General features: G+C 43.3%; 1 protein-coding gene across 5 annotated transcripts in view; it reads right to left on the reverse strand.

Annotated features, from left to right (window-relative positions):
* ZGRF1 (zinc finger GRF-type containing 1) overlaps positions 1-23,261 on the reverse strand; it is a 619,324-nt gene that overhangs the window by 424,867 nt on the left and 171,196 nt on the right. For all 5 annotated transcript variants that reach the window (XR_014978114.1, XM_085641436.1, XM_085641435.1 and 2 more), the window contains exon 7: positions 11,988-12,067. Coding sequence is in view for 4 of the 5 variants with exons in the window: in XM_085641436.1 (XP_085497562.1) it covers positions 11,988-12,067 (80 nt within the window). In the remaining variant the exon portion in view is untranslated. The remainder of the gene's footprint in view (positions 1-11,987; positions 12,068-23,261) is intronic.

The raw sequence follows: 23,261 nt of genomic DNA on the forward strand, positions 1-23,261 counted from the left end.
GAACCAGGAACACCAACCTCAGGAGAGATGAAAGTTATTTTAGTGGTCAGCTTTGTTCAATCAATCAATCAATCAGGGATTTGTGAAGTGCACTACTCGCCCGTGAGGATCTCAAGGTGCTGGGAGGAGGGTGGTGGTGTGGGGGGGGGGGGGGGGGGGGGGGGGAGTATGAGAGTCGTGCAACCCCGCTTCAGCCGAAGAGCCAGGTCTTTAGGTTCTTCTTGAAAGTGTGCAGAGTAAGGGAATGTCTGATTTTGAGCTGGAGTTTGTTCTAGATCTTTTTTGCGATGTAGGAGTACTCACTCACTAACAGACCCGTATACACACTCACCCACCCATACAGTCCATCACAGATGCACTCTTGAAACCATGCACCCAGTAAATCACCCACTCACACATCTATGCACAAAGTCACACACACCCCACCCACACAAACACTCAGGCACCCATATAGATACTCAGACAACCAATCAATAACTCATATAGACATTCATGTAGCTATTCACAAACCCATGCAGCTGCTTACACAATAACAGACAGACGGATACAGACATTCACACAGTTTAGTCACTAACCCATGCATTCAGTAAGATACGTTTAATCACTCACTTATAGAGTCAGTTACGCACCTACTAAATCATCCATTCAGACACTTATACACCCACTCATTCTTCAATACGCCTTTCCCTATATATATTACACATATTTAAACTTTACAAAAACACACAGTCACTGGATCATGTCATCAGTGATGTCATCAGTGATGTCTCTTGAGATTTCATCAGTGATGTCATGAGTGATGTCACTGACCATGTCATGAGTGATGTAATATGTGACGTCATCAGCAGTGCATTGCGGGGGCGCGAGTTATAGTTAGCTGAACTAACTATAACGGGGGAATTTCTATGGTTTTGTACGAGTGAAATGTCCAACTAACTAGAACGCCCCAGAAACCTATGGTTTTTTCAGTGAATTTCTAAGGTTTTTTAAATGCTAATTTCTAACTATAACGTGCCTGAAACCTATGGTTTTTTCAGTGAATATATATATATACATGTTACCCCTAAGGCAGGCCTAATGAGCCTTAAGTTAGGCTGCTGCAGGCTAGTAGCCGCATTGGCAAGTACAGAGTCACAGACTGACAACTCATCAGTGCTAACTTCTGAATGGCACTCCTATGTATGGGACCTCAAAATAACAAAACAATCATTGCACTGAACTCAGCGTATAGCCCAAGTCGAATTTAAAGCACCTTCTGCAAAAATGGCAATTTTAGAAAGTTGCCACTTTGTTGCCCAAAAGCTTCCAGTGACCGATTACGGTTGCACGCAAGCTGCAGTGCTCAAGACAGCCTTATGGCCGCCTGGGTAGAGGTATGAACGACTCAAGGAGGAACACAAAGGATCTGCTGATGCAAGAGGTGTGACATTCTCTTGGCAGGAAGGCCAAACAGGGTGTCAGCCCAAAATGTGAGCTTCAAAGGGGAAGCTGCCTTTGAAGGGCAAATGGTAGTCACACACTAAAGGGTGGCTCTTTTGTGTTAAATGATTGGCTGGCATCTCAGACAGAGAGAGAGAAGCTGTTGCCAAATCAATTTTTCCGTGGGTGTGTAGCCCCCAAGTAGCCACACCTGTACCCTGGGATAGCTAGATGCCACAATTCACAGGAAAAGTTGCACCGAAGTCTACTGGGTAAGTCATCGGAGTGCAGTTTGGTAGCCCCGCAAGTAAGTTACTGGCAGTTAAAGGGAACCACTGGTTTTACTATAATGGAGATTAACAGACCACTGGCAACTGGTTTTTAGTTGGACTTCACACGGACTATGAGGGACCCTTGTGGTCACCGTCACCCTACAGTGTTTGTGGATCAAGGGGCGGCCCCAGGCAGACACCCAACACTGGCTCAATGCCCTCAAATCCTTGAGAATCTTTAGCATCCTGCTTCTCCTGTATCAAGACCACTCCATTGATTCCTATGGTGGTTCAACAATAGACCCTTGAACTGGACAGGAGACTGCTTTAAACTTGAGATAACTGTTCGACTGGACCTTATTGGTCCATGTAACTGGCTTCCTGCTGGAGCTGGTCGCCCCACGAGTGCCTTTATTTCCATTTTCAAGTCACTTTTCATGGTTAACCCTAATCAGCGAGTTGCGGTAGATTACAATGCTAAGCACTAAGTGAAAATCTGTGCTTTGTTGTTAGTTTAAAAATTCATATCTCAGAATCCTCTGGTGGATTGTTGTCATTGCGGTTTATTTTAAAGATAAAGATACAACTTATTTTTATAAATTGGTGTCCGATTTTTTAGGTCTCGCTGAGCCAAAGGCTCGAAGAGACATTTTGTATGTGGGATTTTCAAAGTGCTACCCAGTCTTTTGGCTGGCCTAAACCTTGAGTGCACGATCACATGCACGTGCACAGCTGCTCCCACTCCCCCCTCCCTTCTCTATAGCTTTCTTTCACTTTAGCCGCTTTGACCCTTGCATTCCCCCCTCCCTTCTCACCCAGCCCTTTGATGCTCTGCTCGATTACTTTCACTTTCGCCGCTACAAACTTTTCAAGCCTTTTACCGCCTTTGATTTTCTTTTATTTTGCTGAGCCTTGATTCATACGCACTTGTTCCGATTTCAAGGGAAGTCTTACCCATCTTCAACTAACAGCATGCAGCCAAGCGTGAAGGATTATCGCTTGTACTTTCAGTTCATATCATCTACAGCGCGTGTCCTCTAACGCATGTAACAGCTCTAAAACAAGAACACATCATGGGGGATGATCACAGGACTCGTGATGTGCGGAAGATGCATTCATTTTTTATCTCCGATTTCAGAACATTTCACAGCCTTGTTTTAAAGTGTTACCAATTTGGATTATTTTGTTATTTCAAAAGAATAAAAAAACACCTCGAATGACACACAGATTCAGTGTAGTTAAACACCTTCCCAAAGTCTAAATGCTCACGTATTTCCTACACGCACGAACATCTCTAGCAGATTATTCTCTGTAATAAATAAACTAATACCTTGAATTTGGAGATCGTGATTCCGCCGCAGCAGGATAACCCGCTGTGCTGCTCAGATACTGGGAGCCAAATAATTACCAGAGGCATTACAAACAAGAGAAAATCAGCAGCACTCGTCTCAGACTGCACAAGTGCCTGGACCTACAAGATCACCACCAAGACCTTCACCCCCCTCCCCCCAATACCCGACGAGTATCCGGCCGACGAGCGGCATACCGCTAATAGCGCCTGCATTAATAAATGCCAACCTGAATATAATTGTTATTAGAGTTTCCTGACCAGATAATGTGATAGCTGCCTATCGATATGCTCGCGAACAGTTTGTGCTAATTTTGACCAGTCTATTGTGAAATTCACGATGCGCGATGCACTGTGGTATCAGATGCGCAAATGTATTCTACTGCGCACGCACTTCGCCCTCCCAGCTCTGAGTCATGCGGAAAAATACCTGCACTTGTGTGGTCTGAGTACAGATTCATTTTTGTAATCCTACGCAATGCGTGGTTTGTCTAAAATTAACCATGCACTAGTCTCCGGAGGTGACGCGCAGCAGAATTCTATAGCGCTTAACAGTTTTTCTCAGTTTTTATTTAGCGCGAATTCGAACCGAGGGTATTGGAGCACGTTACATGAGCATCAGTTACATTACACAAGGAGACATTCATTTTTAGGTCTCGCCTGAGACAGCGCTTTAGCGCTGCTCTCGCAAGAGCTTTTGTAAATGGGGGATCTGGAAGTGCAAACGAGTGCTTTCAGGCCTCCAAATACAGTGCATGTGCGCCGGGCGCGCGCACCATTTGGCAGCCTGAAAGCACTCGTTTGCTTTCACTTTCGCGGGCCGCATGGCCGCTTTGATGTGATCGCGATCCCCATTTGCCACCCCCTCCCTTATCGCACTTCCTGCTTGTATTTCCATTTCTATAGTTCATCGTTCTCTACTTAACTTCTCGCCGCCAGTTTCTTCCTGAGCACCTTTCCCGTCCCCTGTTCCCCGCATCTCTTCTTTCTTTCATTCGCTCCTCTTTTCTCCTTTCCTTTCTTCTCCCCGCGGCTCTTCCTTCTTTCCTCTTCTCTCATTTCCTTTATTCTCCCGCTTCTCTTTTCCTTCTTTCTCCGCGCATCTCTTCCTTCTCTCCACTTATCTGCAGCTCTCTCTCCCCTTTACATATCTTGGTCATGAAGCTAATATATCGTGTGGGGGAAGGGAGGGCGATGCAGAAGCTGGGCAACGGATACAAAACATGCTTGCAGGGTCTAGTTTCTCGCCAGCCATTTTCCCAGCCTTCTCCCGACTGAGTGCCAAGCATGAAAGGAAGCCGCCAACTTTAAGAGCAAGTGCAAATAATTGAGATACTTTTAAAAGTTGATAATGTGCTTGCATCATGGAGTGTTTAATGCTGAGTTAGAAAGCCACTCAGCGTTTGAAGTGCCGGGTTGCTTTATTTCTGAATTGCAAGGTGGTTAACCTCCTGTTGTATCGTAATTGCATAATGTCCCATTGTTTGTTGAATCTCTGCGTGGCATTTTATTAATTGGTAACTTCAGTGCCTGGGACGCCAGTTGATTCCTCGCCTCATAATTTAATTTCAGTGCATCACGTGAAGTGCGGCACATTATCACATCTGTGGATGAAGACGGCAAAATGTTCGCCACGAGAGATGAGATGGCATCGTAAAAAATACAATTTCCTGTTCTCTTGCTGGTGGATAAAAATGCACATTTTGGATGGGAATATGGAGATGTTTCGTTTCCTTTATCGCTGCTGTCAAGAATTCAGTGAATCCACTTATACAGGCCTCTTGCACAATAATGGTGAAGGCAGGTAGTAAACAGTGGAAAAGTAAAAGTATGCTGTAATCTAACATAATGTGTGTGAATACCTGTGCACTCCGAACGGGTGCTAAATTTCCCCTGTAGCTAAAGGTGCGTTTGTCATCAAATAATACATGCAGAGATGTTTTCCTGGCTCCTCTCACTGTAATCCACCTGGTCGTGAATATGGATATATCATATGTGATTGGATAGGGAAAGGCTCGGCACACCGCAACATTTTGTCTATCTTACTGCTTTATCAAAGGGCACAAAGTGCGATCGCGATCACTTTCACACAGTGCATGTGCGCCGGGCGCGCCCACCATTTGGCAGCCTGCGTGTACATTTCGCGGGCGCTTTGATGTTCTCAGTGAGCCGCGCGTCCACTGCGAACATCAAAGCGCCAGCGAAATGTACACGCCATTTGCCACCCCCTCCCTTATCCCACTTCCTGCTTGTTTTCCACTGGAGCATTACGTTACACTTTGCTCTGAAGTCCTGGTGACTATGCTGGATTAAAACTACTGCCTATACATTTTCCCCTACAAAACAGAAAACGCTGCATCCACCATCCCCTGCTTTGCAGCAAATCCTCCTTGTTTTTTCTTGTCTCTGGGGACCCGCGGTAGCGGATGTAATATATGATCACGTTTTATATAATTGTTGCATACATGCCTAGAGACCTGATTCAGGAGGGATACACCCAATTTTTTACGCCAAACGTGTCTATTTTGGTGTCTACATTGCTTCTGATTCGATACAAATCAATGAAGAAAATACATTCTCCCGATTATCGTTTTTTTAAGGCTCCCAACTTTTCCTCTTCCAAAATGCTGGCACGTACGTGGTTTCATTCCTTGCTCGTTCAGTGTTTCCACCACTCAGTGACATGGCCGAACAGGAGGTGATTAGATATACGTAAAACAAAGTGAAATGACTAAAGTCACACACATCCTTTGCTTATGTTAGGCCAGTGTGCGCTGTTTTGTTTTATGTTAATTAGATGCTTTTTATTTCTGTGCATGTGCAGTTTCAGAGAGAGGTTTTTTCCGTCGCTTTTTGATTTGTTCCATCCAAATAGAAAGCAGAACATGGCAGAGCAAGAATTACATGGAATTGTATGTTTCTTTGGAAGGACTGAATTTTGTGATCCAACTGAGCATGTTCTTGAACTTTGTATTCTGCTGTCACAGCGGGTGACTGGCAGACAGTTTTTCCAACGTTTCTAATTAAAAAAAACATTTGCAATGCAACAGGTCTCCCATTTCTGCGAGTTTGAGCTATTGGCATTGTAAATGACAATGCCTTTCATTTATGTTTTGGTTTTTTGAAACATAAATAAAACACATTGTCATTTACAATGCCAATAGCTTAAACTCGCGTAAATGCGAGACCTATTGCATTGCAAATGCTTGTATTATATTGCGTTTTCTTCTTATTCAGCTATTTTACTACTTCTAAATGCTTTACACTTGAAAAAAAAGCTCCCTGATGTCTTTGGGCCTCATCTTAGGGGGCATCAGGTCCCAATATATCAATAATTTTTCCTGGCAGTATGCTGAGTCTACCTCCCAGGCTTTTTTAGTCAGCGCTGGAAACCGTCCCCAGTGCATCTTCACATGTCGTTTTGCCAGCAGTAGTAGCAACGCCGTTAGCCGGCAGTATTTTCTCGGGACAGTCTCCATATAACCCAATAAGCAGACAACAGTATCTGGCAGGATTGGTGCCCCTATAATATCCCCCAGCGTGACGCATACCTCAGACCCGAAATTTGATACTTTAGGACAGGTCCATGCTAGATGTAGGAAAGTGGCGTCTGGGCTGTGTCACCCGCACAATGCGGGTTATCCGTCGGCCCGATTTTATGTAGCGGCGTTGGTGGTCTATAAGCCCTATGTAAATAGTTGAAGTGTATCAGACATAGTCTGTAGTTGGGTGATAGCTGGTCAATTTGGGCACAACAGTAATTCCTTTGTGATTCCGTTAGCTCAGAGTGCAAGTCCTCCACCCAAGCCATCCTAGCCTTCGTGGTGTCAGTGGTAGAGACGGTCTGTGTTAATGTGTAGAGGCGCATTATAAGTTTACACGGTGAGGCAGTTGCGTACATGTATTCCAGCGCCTTAAAAGTGGGGGGGAGGGCCTGGGAAGGACTCATGTCTTGTGCAGCAAGCAGAGCGGATTTGATAATATAATAATATTTCCGCGGGTGACTGCGTTTCTGAGTCGGAATTTGGCAGGCTGGGGATGAAGTCGCCATCGGCAAATACTTTGACATCGTTAACATTTGCGCGTCTGGCCGCTCCTTTATCTTGCAGGGGAGGGAATATAGGGTTAGCTACTAAAGGAGCAGTAGGCGCATATGTTGTCGGAAGGCCAGCTCGTCTGCGGAGGCCTTTCCATGCACAACGCACACATTCCACTGTGCGAATTTCTGTTTTGGGGGGCGTATACTTCTGGAACACCGAAATTTTTAGTGGCCACAGTGAAACCTGATCATGTTCAATCACCATATGTGGCTGAAAAGGGGCTGGATGCAGCCACTGGTGAATAAATTGTGCCTGTGCGCACAGCGCATATAGTTCCATATCCGGAGCGCCCAGCCCTCTGTGCATGGGTGGCAATGCAAGCTCTTCATATGACACTCTGGGCAGTTGCCCTGCCCATGTGAGTGTGATCAGGTTTGAACTCAAACGTTGAAAAAACTGTGTAGTGAGCGGGAGAGGAATATTCACAAAGAGGTACAAGAACGTTGGAAATACCACCTTTCTTGCAAACAGCTATGCGGCCAGTGAGTGAGGCAGTTTGATCCAAAGTGGGATCCGGGTCATCAACCACTCCATGGCACGCCCATAATTCGCTCTCTATAGTTCATCTGGGTCTTTACTCAGCTATATGCCTAGATATTTGACTGGTTCATCCGTCCATTTCAGCTAGTATTCACCAGCATAGGGCGCAGCCGAATCCATCAGTGGGCATAAAATCGACTTGGACCAATTTATCTGCATCCCAGAGAATCCACCGTACTGGATCACCTCATGTATCACTGGTTCTAAATTTGTGTTCGGGTTTTTAACGTAGAGCTCCACATCATGGCATACATGGAAACAATTAAGCCATGTGTGGTGCAGCTAATACCTTGTTCTGCGTGGTGCTGTCTAAGCCTAGCCCCAAGTGGCTCCATTGCTATCGTGAATGGAATCGGCGAGAGGGGGCAGCCCTGCCAAGTGCCACGGGTAATGCTTATGGGCCCAGAGATGCCTCCATTTACCCTGAAGTGCAGTAGGTAGAGTGTATAAGAGTTGAATTTTCAGGATGAAATTGTGGCTCAGACCCAGCCTTCGTAGCATGGGAAAGAGAAAATGCCATTCTAATGTGTCAAAAGCTTTAGTGACCAATGATGTACTATGTAACTGTTGAAATAATGATTAACAATGTATGCATACTTACTGCTGAACCTAATAAAAAGATATTTAAAACAAAACAAAAGCTTTAGTGACGTCCAGTAAGTCGGCCACTGCCGGGAGATCTGGGTGTATGTGGTGCATGATCGCGAAAATAGTGTGGAGATGTGAGAAGTCGTTCGACCGGGGATTAAGCCCAATTGATCCGGCCGTACAATCAATGGCAGGAGGGGCAGCAAGCGGTTTGCCAAGGCTTTCGCATATATTTTATTATCTTCGTTTAATAAGGAAAGTGGGCGATATGAGTCGCAAAGGTCTGCGGGTTTGTCTGGTCTAAGAATGGTCACTATCATTGCCTCTCTTTAGGGGGGGGGGGAGATCCCCCAATGTTAATGATTCATCATACATTTCAATGAGATGTGGGATTAGAATAGGGGCATATTCTTTGTAAAAGGTTGGTGTTAGCCCGTCGAGGCCCGGGGTTTTGTCAGCCGGCATGGTAGCGATTGCCTGCGCTGGTGTGATCGGCGAGTCTACATACTCTCTGTGACTTTGGTCGGGCTATTGGAGCTGGATGGTGTAAAAAAACTCATACAGTGTCTCTGGTTCTCTATCTAGGCCGGTGGTGTATAACTTAGCATAGAAGGTTGACATTACTTCCAGTAGTTGTGATTACGAAGAGATTAGCTGGGTATCGGCATCTCTTAATTCCGACACATAAGTGGCGGCATGGGACTTGCGTAGTATGCTGGCTAATGTCTTAACCGGGCGATCTCCCTTCCCATATTTACACACCCTTGCCTCTTAACTGGGATTGTGAGTTTCTCACTCTGCCTCTTCTTTAAGGTATGAAAGTTTCTCTCTGACGGCCGGTAGTATGGCAGGGTTTAGGTGCCCTGTAATAGTCCCCCTCTAATACCCAAATTTCCTCTTCAAGTTTACCTAGTGTGCCACGTAGCGCCTGCAAGACCCCGGCCTGCTACGCAATGCAGGTTCTGCGTATCACCACTTTAAAGGCCTCCCACAGAGTGGAGGGCGATTCGACCGTCCCAACGTTGTGCGCAAAATACTCTGTGATTGCTACGCGGATCTCCTCTCTGAAAGCACCATCCCGTTAAGCATTTGGGGGGGTGGGGGAGGGAGTCGCCACTCAAAAGCTCGGGGAACAGTCTGGGGGACCGGCAGCATTAGGAGTACTGGGGAGTGATCGGAGAGCGTGTGTGAGAGGTGCGCAGAGCTAGTTGTACAGGCAAGCACATCCTTTGAAACAATCCAGTAATCTAACCGTGATCATGTGTTGTGTTAGGAGAGGCACATGCCCTTGTGTGTTCGGGTGAGTATGACGCCATACGCCTGTGAGTTGATCGTCTGTGATTAATGTATTCAGCACTCCGACATAGCGCAAATGTTGTTCGCGCAACCCAGAGTGATCTAGCGTCTCCACTAGGGCCACATTGAAATTCCCGCCCCATCATTTGTTACCCCAGGTTGGACAGTCGCCTCCAAATGTTCCTGTGCTTTGTAATGAAGATTTATGGACCCATGAGTGGTATAAGATAATTAGAGGGAGAAAATAGCACTGGGAGATCCAAGAGTTCAGAACAAAGAGCCTGATATAGAGTTTGGCGGACCGGAAACTCTGTTACACATGCAATTCAGTGCCTTGTCTGCCAAACCCTTGGTCTCCCCGGCTCATTTAGAGATGAGCGATGAGCGGACCTTAAGGTTTCCGTTGACAGAGCCCCGTTGGCTCTGTTGACTGAAAACAGCCTCCAACAGCCCGAAGTAGGGGTTGTCAGAGGAAGGACGTTACGCCACCCACCCTATTTTGGAAAAGTTTGGCAGTAGAAACAGGAAGTGGCCAGTGTGAAGTCTTTTTTTGATGTCCCTCACCACCAGGAAAAGCCTGGCAGTGAAGGACACAAAAATTAAAAACTGCTGACTGCCCTCACCACACACCCTGGGAGAAACTCCTGTGGTGTGGAAATCATTCGTTTTTTATTTTTCAGAAAAGAATCCCGCTTTGGGACAAGTTTGGTGAACGGCCATCAAAACCAACGGCAGATGTCCCAAAAAATCTTCTATTCAATGTACAGAGATGACCACTGGCCCAGAAGTCATCTAAATTTGACAGAGGGTAGTCCGTGAGGATGGCAAAGTTAGCGTTCGAAACTGGTCCCAGGATGCTTGTTTCCGGTCCAGGGAAGACCAGGCTTGGCAGTTCGGGCTGGACTGTTCCCATGAGGCACAGGGTCAAGACTGATTTGCGTATAACTGTGTCCGAACTGTGATGGCGAAGTGAGCTAAAGAACAATGATGGATTCAACCCAGATCTGTGACTGGGGTGAGTGTCTGAAAAGTTTCAGCGCTCCGTTCATCATCTCCTTGTGTTTGCTTTGTTCGCCCTAAGTTGGCAGGGTATGCCCAGACGTGGGTCCCTTGCTCACTTTACCACTGGATTCAAGCTAGCCTGGCTGATGAGGGCTGTTAGCCTGAAACCGGTCCCAGGATGCTTGTTTTCGGTCCAGGAAAGACATGGCTTGACCTGTTCGGGCTGGACTGTTCCCATGAGGCACAGCGTCAAGACTGATTTGAATATATCTGTGTCTGAACTGGGGTGGTGAAGTGAGCTAAAGAACGATGATGGATTCAACCCGGATTTGTGACTGGGGGTGAGCGTCTGAAACATTTCAGCTCTCCGTCCATCATCTCCTTGTGTTTGCAACGTCCTCTGCCACCCTGACGGACGGGGTACCATCTGTCAAGTCATAAACCTGGCCCAGTGTTTTAGGACTTTGAGGCAGAGCTGACTTGCTTTAATCTAGGCTTCAAGGGATGTAAAAGTGTCACTAATTTGGAAGATTGCATTCAAACCATCTCCCAGCAAACCTGCATAGAGATGTGCTTTATTAACACCGTGACCTCACACTATATTCCCAAAAGGTTGCATGGAGATCCTAAATATGCTGGGGAGACTCGAGCTTAGAAGGGCCCCGTATGTTTTTGGGCACAGGTGAGGAGGTTCAGAATTTCTGTTGGAAAACTGAACGCATTATCCACATCAAACTTCAATGCTGGGTTCAAACGAAAAAAGGCAAATTTGTAGGTATTTATCAATTAATGTAAGCGTTAAACTGTATATCTATGCATTTTCAATAGTAAAGTGGCATTGTAATACAACAAACCTGGATAATAGTTAGATTGCTTATTGTCACTCCGAACGGACAATACTAAGCTAATACCTACTGTTTTTGTGCAGGGAGAAAACTACTGACCAATTGGAAAATCCCCGAGAAGAGAAGATAAAATACTGCAGATTTAAATCAACTCACAAAACCCAATTTTTCTTCTGTGAATTGTGCTGGACTCCCCACTACTCATTAGGTAGAAGAGTTGTTTATCTTCTTTCGTCAAGTGTAGCCACTATCTGCCCCCCAAAAACTATGATACAAGATTACTTTGGAGAAAGTCTTGCACTAGGAGTATTGGAGTTACCATAGGGTAACTTTTGAATAGATTAGTCAGTGGTTAACAACAGGATACAAATGTCGAAGATCAAATGCAACTGTATCAACCATCCATAACGGATCAGCCTTGGTCACCATGTGAGTTGATGTCTAACATTTGCAATGCAAATGGCAATATAAGTATACATTAGAATAGATAAAAGTGATAAAACTATTTTGATGGAAGCAGAGCTAACCCATGCCAGCAAAATATGATAAATGATAAGTGATAGAGGTACAAGCTTACCTCATGCGGAGACCTGATATGTAAACAAGGTGATGCTTCCATGTCTTCTGGGCAGCTCACAGAATTGGTTGGGCTTTCACCTAAATGGAAAAATATAATTTTTGAATAGGAAGCTTTAAACTGACATTCATTTTCAGTATAACTATGCTATGATATCTGTAGAAGTAGTTCTGCACACTTCTCACTCTAAGCCAACAGCTGTTGACACAGTTCTTAATGTTACACTTTTTCTAAATATTTTAGGTACTAGAAAACCTGTGGAGTTCAGTGCAACTTTTACAACACTATCTTGTTATAATGTTAATTTGAAGGGACAAATTTCAGTCACTCAAAATATTGTCATTCTCTACGGTTAGAAGGCAAAAATTTAAGCAGCAACTACTGTTACCACATTGGAATATCTTATGCTCCCTTTGCAACAGTGTGGCAGAGGGCAAATAATAGTGCATTCTGTATGATGAGTTATGTTCTGTTTTCAGAGTCTTTTGATAAGAGTGCATTTGCCCCATAAAGTTATCACAGCGTTATATAAAGAAATCAAAGCAGTAGAAGGAAGGGGGCATGGCTAGCAAAATACCAGCTCGCAGGTAAAATATGAGAGCACTCCTCAGCCCCATCCACAATCCTATGAGAATCCAACAAATGATGTCCTCATCCGCTCACTTCAAAATTGGAAGAGGTTAGAGCAGGCTAACCAGCAACTTATGGTGCCTTTATATACGCAGGGAAGTACAAGCAAACATATAAACAAGATCTTACAGCACACTTCCATCCAGAAGCGCCTTTAGCAGAAACACCTGTTGTGATGATGGATGAACGTTCTTCTTCACTGGACCCAACCACAAATCTTCTAATAGCAGTGCTTAAGGACTCTCGGTCTGCACTGTAACTACAACAGACAGTTTGTCACTGGAGATAAATCTCATTACTTTAGATCTTAGGGAAGTCATAAAAAGATCTAAATTTACAGAGAATGGGGCTGATACCATCACAATCAATATGGCAACATGCGGTCTACAGTTAGGGTTCCTCAGCAGAATTGCTCCTGAAAAGTGAATCTTGAGAAGTGCATACCCCAAGGCTCTGTCAAAATCATTCTCTATTTGGAATAAGAACAGTGGCACCTATCCTGAAACCAGGTGCACCACTGTTGGATATGATCGCTTGCTCTTCGAATTTCCAAAATACAGCAGCAAAATATCAGCACACACAAAAACAAAGCAGCCCAATGGGAGGGTCTTGTGATTAAGATATTTCTGGAGCACACACAATGTGAACAATGGTTGAGGAAATTGTCTAAGTCGGTGGAATGCAGACTACATTTAAGGTGAACAAGGGAAAACTGAGAATTATCAAAGAATGTACATTGGCAACTGATGTCCTCTGCTTGGTTGTTATCTTGTTACTCACTTGTTTTAACTTACAGGTGGGAGGTGTGTCGTTGGGGATGTTCATTAAATATGACATTTCCATATGGTGCCTTGCTGATGATGGTGGGCTATAAGGATGTAAGTAACTTCCTGAGTCATTTGGAACCATGCTGGAGTAGACCAATGGTAACCCCTTGAGTGTCAAATGCTGGCACCACCTAGTCACGTCTTCAGTGGTTACAGCCTGTAGTTGTCATGGACAGAGGTAGGTGCTACTTTCACTAGAGTAGAAATGTTTGCTTTGGCCTTTACTTCTGTGATGGGTACTGTTCTTTGAAATATTGAGGTGGTGGTTCACTTGGGGAGGGACAGCATGTTTCCTATCCATGATGAGGATCCTTAATACATACATGACTAATGCATGGCGGAATATGTGAAGGTTATGAATGGAATGCCCATAACCTAAATAGTGATGCAAAGAGGTATAGGTTGCTTTCATTTTTTTAAGATGTGAGAATTGGGACTACTTTAGTAAAGGAAACACAGGTGATCGTTGAATATTCAGGTGCATGACAAACTAGCAAAAAAGCGGCAGGGAGGGCTTGTATTCTTTCTCATACTCTAAATTCTGGAGAGGAGGGCCTCTGGATAGATAGATGGGCCCTATTCAAAGTCACAACTGACGTGAAAAAGCACATTAATGATGTGTCCTCTTTCCTGAGGTCACTGAAGGTCATGTCGCCATTGCTGGACATTCGATAAGTTGGCTGGATAATATAGTAGTGCAACTATAAGGTGTGTTGGATAGGTCATCAATTATGCTAGGCCCTGCATAGAGACTTATTATTCAATTTACCAAATTGTTTTGGTCCTAATGGTGCATGGAGGGAGCAACATAAAAAGATGATAGACAACATGCTAATTATTGTCATACATTCCCCCAGTACAGAGATCTGAGCCTAAATCCATCATTTTTTGCTCAGCATGCCATTCCAGTTTGAATCCAGCTTTATATGAAAATCAGTCTTGACCGTGTTCCCCATGGGAACAGTCCAGCCCGAACTGCCAGGCCAAGTCCTCCCTAGACCAGAAACAAGCATCCTCAAACCAGTTTCGGGGTATTACTCCTCATAAGCTGATATCGGCATTACAGGTCAGGCCTGGAAGTGGCTGAAATCTTTTCTCTCTCTACGGTCTCAACAGGTCTGGCTCCCGCCTTTTGCGTCTCCTCCTCAGCCTGTGACTACCGGTGTGCCTCAGGGATCCTCGCTGAGTCCCCTGCTTTTTAATATTTATGTCACACCCTTAGTTCAACTGGCAGAGGAATGTGGGGCAAAGGTTGTTGCATATGCCGACGACACTCAGCTCCTGTTCACATGGGGTAAATCTGATATCTCTACTACCAGAGTACAGGGCTGTCTGTCAGCAGTCTTTCATTGGCTATCCGGCGCTCAATTGAAGTGCAATGAGGATAAGACGGAAATCTTACTTTATGGTAAATTTCCTCCTCATTTTAGAGACTCTCTCTGGCCCTCAGCCTATCCCTCTCCTTCCTGCACGGGTCTCCCAGTCAAAAACTTGGGGGTCTGGTTTGATGAGCAGCTGTCCTTTCAAACTCAGATTAAAAAACTTACAGGCTGCTGTTTCGGTATTCTCAGATCCCTGCGAAAGTTTTACCTTTGCTACCTAGACCAGCTAAGGAAACAGTGGTCCGGGCTTTGATCCTCTCTCGTCTTGACTATGCTAACGGTCTCTATGTTGGCCTTCCTGACTATCTACTTAAAAGATTGCAGGCTATTCAGAACGCGGCAACCCGGCTGGTGGTTAATCTTCCCATCAGAAACTGTATCGCGCCTTCGCTCCACTTGCTGCACTGGCTGCCAGTCAAGAAACGCGTTGAATTCAAGGCTCTGGTTCTTGCTCATTGCGCTTTATATGATGGAGGGCCTCTCTATCTTAGGAAGCGCTTCTCTTTCTACAGGCCTACCAGGCTTTTGAGATCTTCTTCTCAGCTCCTTGCGTCCACCCCACGCGTTCGTCTTCATCGTATGGGGGTAGATCTCTTGCTTCTAAGGCTGTCATGCTGTGGAATGCACTGCCACTATCCTTACGTGCTATTCAGGATTCATTGCTGTTCAGGAAGCACCTCAAAACATTCTTGTTTTAACTGCCTTTGTGTCACTATCCTCTTAGCTCGCGCCGGGACACTCCTAGGAATAGCTGTGCGCGCTATAAATTACAATAACATAACATAACATAACATAAGCTAGGCTAGCTCGAAACCAATGGCATAGTGAGCACAATGGATTTAACCCAGATTTGGGAGTGAATGTTTGACTATGTTCAGCATTCCATCCATCATCTTTTTGTGTTGCTATAGTCGCCTTAAGTGGGAAGGGTATGCTGAGACATGGGTCATGTGCTACCTTTGCCAATGGATTCCAGCTAGCCTGGCTGATAAGAGGTGATACCCCAAAACCGGTCCCAGGATGCTTGTTTTCCGGTCCAGGAAGGAACTGGCCGGGAAGTTCGGGCTGGACGGTTCCCATGGGGAGCAGGGTCAAGACTGATTTGTATATGGCTGAGTCCAAGCTGGGGTGGCATGGTGAGCAAAACCACAATGGCTTTAACCCAGATCTGTGACTGGGGTGAATGTTTGACTATGTTCAGCATTCCATCCATCATCTTTTTGTGTATGGAAAGAGCCAGTGCCTTGTTCTACTCATTTTATTCACCTCCCCACCAGGAGTAGATTATATCTTTGTGAGACGTACCTGTATGATCAGTGTTCTAATGCACAGTATTTTGTTAGAATCCTTTCTAAATACTTACCCTATTGTTTAACACATACCTGACTAGGTTACAGCCCTGTATCCAGACATGGAGGCCTAAGGTCGAAACATTACATGACAATGTCTGTAGGACATAGGGTCTGATATCCTAGGTTCCAATCCTCATTCAGGATCAGAGGTCAGGCATGCATAATATGAAAGGTGGGAACATGGAAACTAGCATGAGAACTAAGTGATCCTCAATTCTGGGATACATGTGTGACTGCCGGGGAGATGGAGGAGGGGCAGAGCTGCTGTACAATATTCACATAGGCAGTAGCTAGGCGCCTCCCAACATGTCTTAGCATTTTCAGCTTATTCCACTTCCGTCAAGTTTGTCACCAAACCTTACATCCCAACACTTTATTACTTTTCCCCTTTTGGTCCCTTTTTCCCCTGAACCTCTTCTCCATTCTTGCCTTTTTTGTTCACCTCCCTCCTAGGCACCTTTTCTCACCTACATCCATTACTCCTCTGAAGGAAATTATGTAAGTGTTGTGGAGAAACGTAAAATAAAGAAAAAGACAAGACTCCTCTTGGTAGGGCAAAATCAGGTTTATTGTTGTGGCAGGGAGAGCAGCTATCTCTAAACAGGTAAACAGCCGGTCTTAATTTGCTGCTTCAGAGGCAACCACTTAAATAGCAACATGAACAATATTTCTTACAAAAGGTCAAATAAAAGGTTACTCAGCAGTTACGATTTGGTACAGAAAACATCTCATCACTTGTGTCCCTAAATTTGTAACCTATTTCCTACACATTCTTTATTGTATTTCTTACAATGCGTAACAAACCATTTAAATACTTATTTTGTATATGTGTGCTTTATTGCACTTCTCCCAAGTCTTCTTATCAGATTATGTGTACTCTTGGCTAATTCAGGCTCCTGCTCCTATTCTTCAATCACATTCTTAATTACTAGGACAACAGAATACATGCTTGTGTGCAGAGACCATAAATTCCTTCAGGCTTACAAACATGGGTTTTCCTCTAACTAAGAATCTCCCCAACACAAGCGCCCTGCCTATTTCAACTCAGTAGTACTAGCTCCTATCCTTCGTGTCTTTGTGTCTGAGCCTGTCTCCTGGTAGGACTGAAGCAAGTCACAACACTTCCAGCTAAACGAGAGGTAAACTGATAGCACACTTTTTCTTGCCCTGTATTCTTATACTTGTTTGTTCACCAGATTATGCCAGTTTTTGCATGTCTCTGTGTTCTGTCAATATTATCGAGAGGTGGTTCTGAGAGGATCCCAAGCTACTGTTGGCACCATTCTGAGATAATATCCATTATGTCTTACCCCTCTCTCATTAGACCCAGGGTTCCTAACTGATGTATTATTGTTGGTGGCGTCTTTAGAAGTGTGTACAGATATATATATATATATATATATATATATATATATATATATAGATATATTATAGATATACTTGTGCAAAATGTTTAAATCTGACTGTATATGTATATATAACTATATTTATATATAAATACTCACCTATATAAAAAGCCAGAATTAAACATGTTAAGCAAACACAGCTTTGCAATGAAAGATAGTTGAACAAATTAATGTGTGTGGCAAGGGGCAGGGTCTATTTATTTTTTTCTGTGTCACCTCCTGGGACATTCAGCAGATCTGGTGGGGGCACAAAGGGGTTCGCTTGTCAGGATAAATTGAGGTGTGCAGGGACCCCATTTGGCTCTCCTCTAGAGACGCCAGTGATGATTATCCTGTACTTTGGGATGGAGCATCTGGATGGCTGAGACTGTTGGCTGTTATCCTTTGGGATCTCATCCCAACCCGAATCCGGACATAAAATGTTGGTGTATACTAAGAACGTATTTAGTAAGGCCCATTTCTGCCTTATTCAGTTCAAATTCCTCCATAGCATATACTTTATCCATGCTGTTATGTATACAACGCACCCTACTCTCTCTGGCTCTGACCCACGCTGTGGACAAGGCAATAAGGATTTTTTTAATACGATTTGATCGTGCAGAGTGGTAACAGATTACTGAGTACAAACAGTGATTCATCTAAAAAGGATCACAGGAAACCTGATTAACTTAGCCCCAATAAAACGTGTCTTTTTCTTATACTAAAGAAAATCGGTATGCAATAAACATTTTCAGCACTGTATCACCTCTTGTTGGAAAAGAGATGGGTGGCAATGCACTGGCTGCCGACTATTGGTCCAATCCATGATTGACCGTTCTATGATGTACAAGAATGGCCAACGGCTGACGAAATCAGCTTGAAATGATTTTATACCGATGAGAAGTTGAGTGACGGTGTGGAGAAGATTGTCTAATGACATAGGAAGATGAAGCCAATCTTAAAAAGATACTTGATGTGTATCAGGAATCTATATCAGCCTGTGTTTAATTCATAAAATTAATGTGTGTAAGGAAGAGTAATTGCCACTCAGCCCGAAGGAAGTTCATCAGCGGTACTGCCATCAGGCCAAGAAACAATATGTCATTTGCTTTTTCTTTATGATCTCTTGATAATGAAAATCAATTAAAGAAAGAAGTTGATGGAAAACATCATTGGTTACTTTTATAGCCTTGTAAAACGTGATGATTTCTTCTAGGTGGGAAGAGATAGGCACTTCATAAAGAGTATTATATAATATTTCGGTCTTTAGAAGCTTTTTTGTAAAGTGCATGTTTATGCACAGAGGATACCGTGGCGCTATGCAAAGAATTCAAAGAAGCCTGTATGAAGTCCATTGTTTGCTCTTTGCACTTCAAATCAAATCAAAAACATATTTATTCAGCAGGGAGACCGGCCATAAAAGCAGTTTTAAATACATACAAAAAAAATTTAAATGCACATTAACGGGGACCAACATGTATCATATAGAACGCAAGTAAAAACATGGCATGCATAGGTGAATAGTCTAAAAAAGTACAAGATGTTAGTCAAAGTGGATAGTGCTTCCTGAACGTACGGCTGCCTTGAGAAGCAAACTTACGCAACAACAGGTTTCATTGTTGGTTAAATCTTGCAGATACCTAAAAGATTGTTGGAATTTACCATATTTTTAAGCCTCAAAAAAGGTACTAAATACATTCTCGTAAATAATCGGTAGTACCCACAGAAGAAAGTAAAATAAATCATCATTTGCTTAGATACATTGCTGCACGGGCAAACTTCTGAGCTCAAGTTGAGCAGGAAAATGGGAAATCCCCTAACCCATTGAGACTGAATGCTTGGTTAAGATGGAGGACAGGGATGAAAACTGTATCTTCCAATGTGGTCGTTTTCCCCAATGGGTTAAAAAAAAAGTCAAGGTTAATCAAAAATTAGGATGCTTTTATTCTATTTAATATTGTTCATCCTGAACTGAGGCGAAAAAGAAGGATATCCAACGCGTGTTTCAACCCCTGCGGTGCGCAGGCCTGGGGGTTTCTCAAGGCTCTTAATATAATTATATTGTTGTGAATAGTGAAAAGAAAGTGAAGAACAAAATGAGGAGAACAAAGAAGATTTCACAATGAGTCAAACATGGTCAGATGGCCAAGTGTAAAGGACACAAAGGAGGACAGGATAGAAAGGAAGAGGAAAGAATATATTATTGGGTTAAGGGCATGGGTAATGCTCACCGACAGGACAAATGAATAGTACAAAAAACGAAAATGATTCATATCCGATTAGGAGTAGAAATTCAAAATTACCAAGCTACAGTTTCCAGCTCTGTCCTTCCTTCCAACCCCATTTAATAACATTGCACCGTACAACTATTGATAAATGCCGATCATGTATCCGTGATATAAAGTACAGTGGTTCTGACGGGTATGTTCAAGCAATTACTTTGTTTTGCGATTGGATCAAAAGAAACTACATGCATCAATCAAAAAAGGAAAAACTAATCATGAAGAAAATTGTATTTAAGGGGACCACATGAAAAAATGACAATGTACAAATCACGATGAAATCAGATTTGTTGGGTGGCAGAATATTCTTTATATATAAATTGCATCATTTATATTAACACCCATATCATTCTTTTTAGCGAGGCAAGGCTACCAAAGTTGTGAACATTAAAGTGAATTTGTGAATCAGTGACATAGTGACATAAGTGACACAGTTAGTGCATAATATATACAAAGTGAATACAAAAGTTTTATATACAAAATAAAAACGGGCCAGTATTAGAGAAAAGCACAATGACACAGTTTCCACGGATAACTCAAGTTCTATATGAAACCGGGTCTTGAACTGGTCCTAGGTACTGTCGACGTTTCAACCCTATATATGCGATCTTAAATCGTCATGCGGGTCTTCATCAGGACTTAGAATTGACAATGGCAACCTGCAGGAGCAAGTAAAGTGTGTGTCAAAAGATGGTCCTTAATACTCAAATTCATGTGGTCCTGATACTACAAAAATGTGGTAATGGGGATGGCCATAACTCACCTAGCCGTTAGTCTAGGATGGCCTAATATTCACACATTGTAGAGCCGAATCACTCATCCAATGGGGTTTCTGAAATTTAAATTCAAATAAATTGAACCTCGGGTGATGGTATTAGATATAGTTTAATCATCCAACCATCACTATTAATACGGAAGAGCTCCACCAACAGTTCAGGGAACTACAAAACACGAATGACCCCTTATAAAATTAATTCGCAAACATGACATGCAATTTGCTCAAGGGAAAACACACATTTAGACTAACTTCAGCTCTCATCGTAGTAAAGAAAGCGGGTAATGCATGTAGACTCAGTTTTTAACAATGCAATTACCCTGATGAAAACGTCACTAGACGGGGGCTAATTGAATGACCCCTTATAAAATTAATTCGCAAACGTGACATGCAATTTGCTCAAGGGAAAACACACATTTAGACTAACTTCAGCTCTCATCGTAGTAAAGAAAGCGGGTACTGCATATAGACTCAGTTTTTAACAACACAATTACCCCGGTTAAAACATGTCACTAATCGGGGGCTAGTTGTGGCAGAATCAGTATTAAATTCGATGTTTGCGAAGAATGAAATCAACCACGAAGAATACTACTTAAGAAGTGCATAATTGAGGACCTGGTCATGGCTCACCTCAAAAATCGACTTGTTGGCTACGAGGCTTAGTTGGTTGAATAGTAGCCGTCAAATCCAATTTGGAGCAGAAGTCGTTAGAAAAATCTAACAGCGTCTGTAACATAAACGACAGACGCATGCTTACTTACATACTCTTGGCAAAGCGAACACAAGAGAAACGCTTCAGTGTATTACTCACAGACTCACTTTCGGTAACAGCAACAAATTGCTTCAAAGCGGTTTTGAATCCCGCTACTGGGCCACCTTTCGTTAATGTGGGGAAACCACGTTCGAAACGCGATTGACAAACCGGCTGCTATATGTAAATGACCTAGTCCCTCCCTGTATGACGTGAGACGTATTACGTGCCGTGTTGGTTGCCAAGCAACTCAGGTCGCGTCAAGAAAAACCCAGGGGCAGCTGATGGAACGCCGTAGCCGTCCGTCAGTTCTTCACTGACGTCAGACGTCTAATCTTCAATGAAAATTAACGAAGAGTATGCCATGATGGTTACTAGGCAACAGGGATTCCGGCCGAGAGCCGGAAAAAACAGAATACATCCATGTAAACATCCTAATGCTGCTATTGCGCATAGTGATTTTTCACATCAAGCAAAAATGAACAAAAATTGAACGCATGTTTTACAAAGACATTATCACGCTATAATTTGTAAACCAGTCATATGTGCAAAACAAATTTGTTTCAATAAAATTACAAAAGATCTCTCAGAAAGTGAGGCACAATAAGCATTTTCAATTAAATGTGAAGAACGTTTGTTTCAATAAAGTTTCAATAAAGTTTCAAAGAACATAGGTGACATGTCCTATACAACTCTGCGCAACACATAAATCTAAGAAAACAAACAGGGTTTAGACCAGTGTTCACATCAATAGCCTAACCTACTCTAGAAGGAAAATATCAATGGCTGGCAATGTTTAAGTGATATCTGTACATTTGAGGATATATCGAGGTGACAAAAACGAGTAGATTATAATTGACCCATCTGTCTAGATGTTTCCTCGAGCTCATTCAAACCTTGTTGGACAGTATTAAGGGAATGTATCCACCTACATTCTTTTCTCTTTAGATTAAGTGTAATAGAACCCCTCTCGGTGCTAAACTTACTTTTTCCAGCACCCACCATTTGATGTTTTCAGGCTGATGGTTCTGCGCAAGAAAATGATCCTCCATAGGGGCTCCTTGTGTTCTACATCTGATACGACTCATGTGTTGGAGTATCCTGACTATTATCTTTTGCGTGGTTTGACCCACATATAATAAGTCACAGGGACAGCTTATTGCATAGATTAGATTGGTACTATTGCAATTTGTGAAACTCAATGATTTGTATGTTCTGTTGTGATAGGTAAAAGAGGATCCCTCCACTGTCAACAGACAGGCTGTACAGTGGCCGCATTTGTGGTGGCCCATGAGGGGAGGTAAGCCCAGTTGGTCTCTGAGTCCAAGGGGTTTTGGTGGTTCAAGATATGCCTTGACAACATTGTCTTTCACACTCCTGCCCCGTTTAAAGGCAAATAATGGTTCCTCAGTAGTTGGAAGCTCACTAGCAACAAGGTTCCAGTATTTTTTCATGATCTTTTTCATGTCATTACTTTTAGTATTGAATGTCGTCACACATACAATACTCTCCATTTTGGGTGTTCTCTCTTTCACTTGTAGGAGTTGGTCTCTCGGGCAATACTAGGCGCGTTTCCGTGCGCGTTTCAAAAGGCCAGTTGGGTACCCCCTCTCCTTTAGACGAGTGGTGAGGATCTCAGTTTCTTTAAAGAAATCAGCTCGTCGTGTACAATTCCTTCTTAATCTAAGGTATTGACCATATGGGAGGTTGTCCCTCAGGCTGCGTGGGTGGTGAGAGTCATATTTGAGGAGGGTGTTTCTTTCTGTAGGTTTGCGATACAGATCACAAATTAACTGTCCATCATCAACTTCAAATGTTAGATCTAGGAAGTCAATTGTTTTGTTGTCATTCATCATGGTGAATTGGATATCAACCGATCTTGTATTCAAC

Source organism: Triturus cristatus, chromosome 2_2, assembly GCF_964204655.1.
Source record: "Triturus cristatus chromosome 2_2, aTriCri1.1, whole genome shotgun sequence".
NCBI classification, from domain to species: Eukaryota; Metazoa; Chordata; class Amphibia; order Caudata; family Salamandridae; genus Triturus; species Triturus cristatus.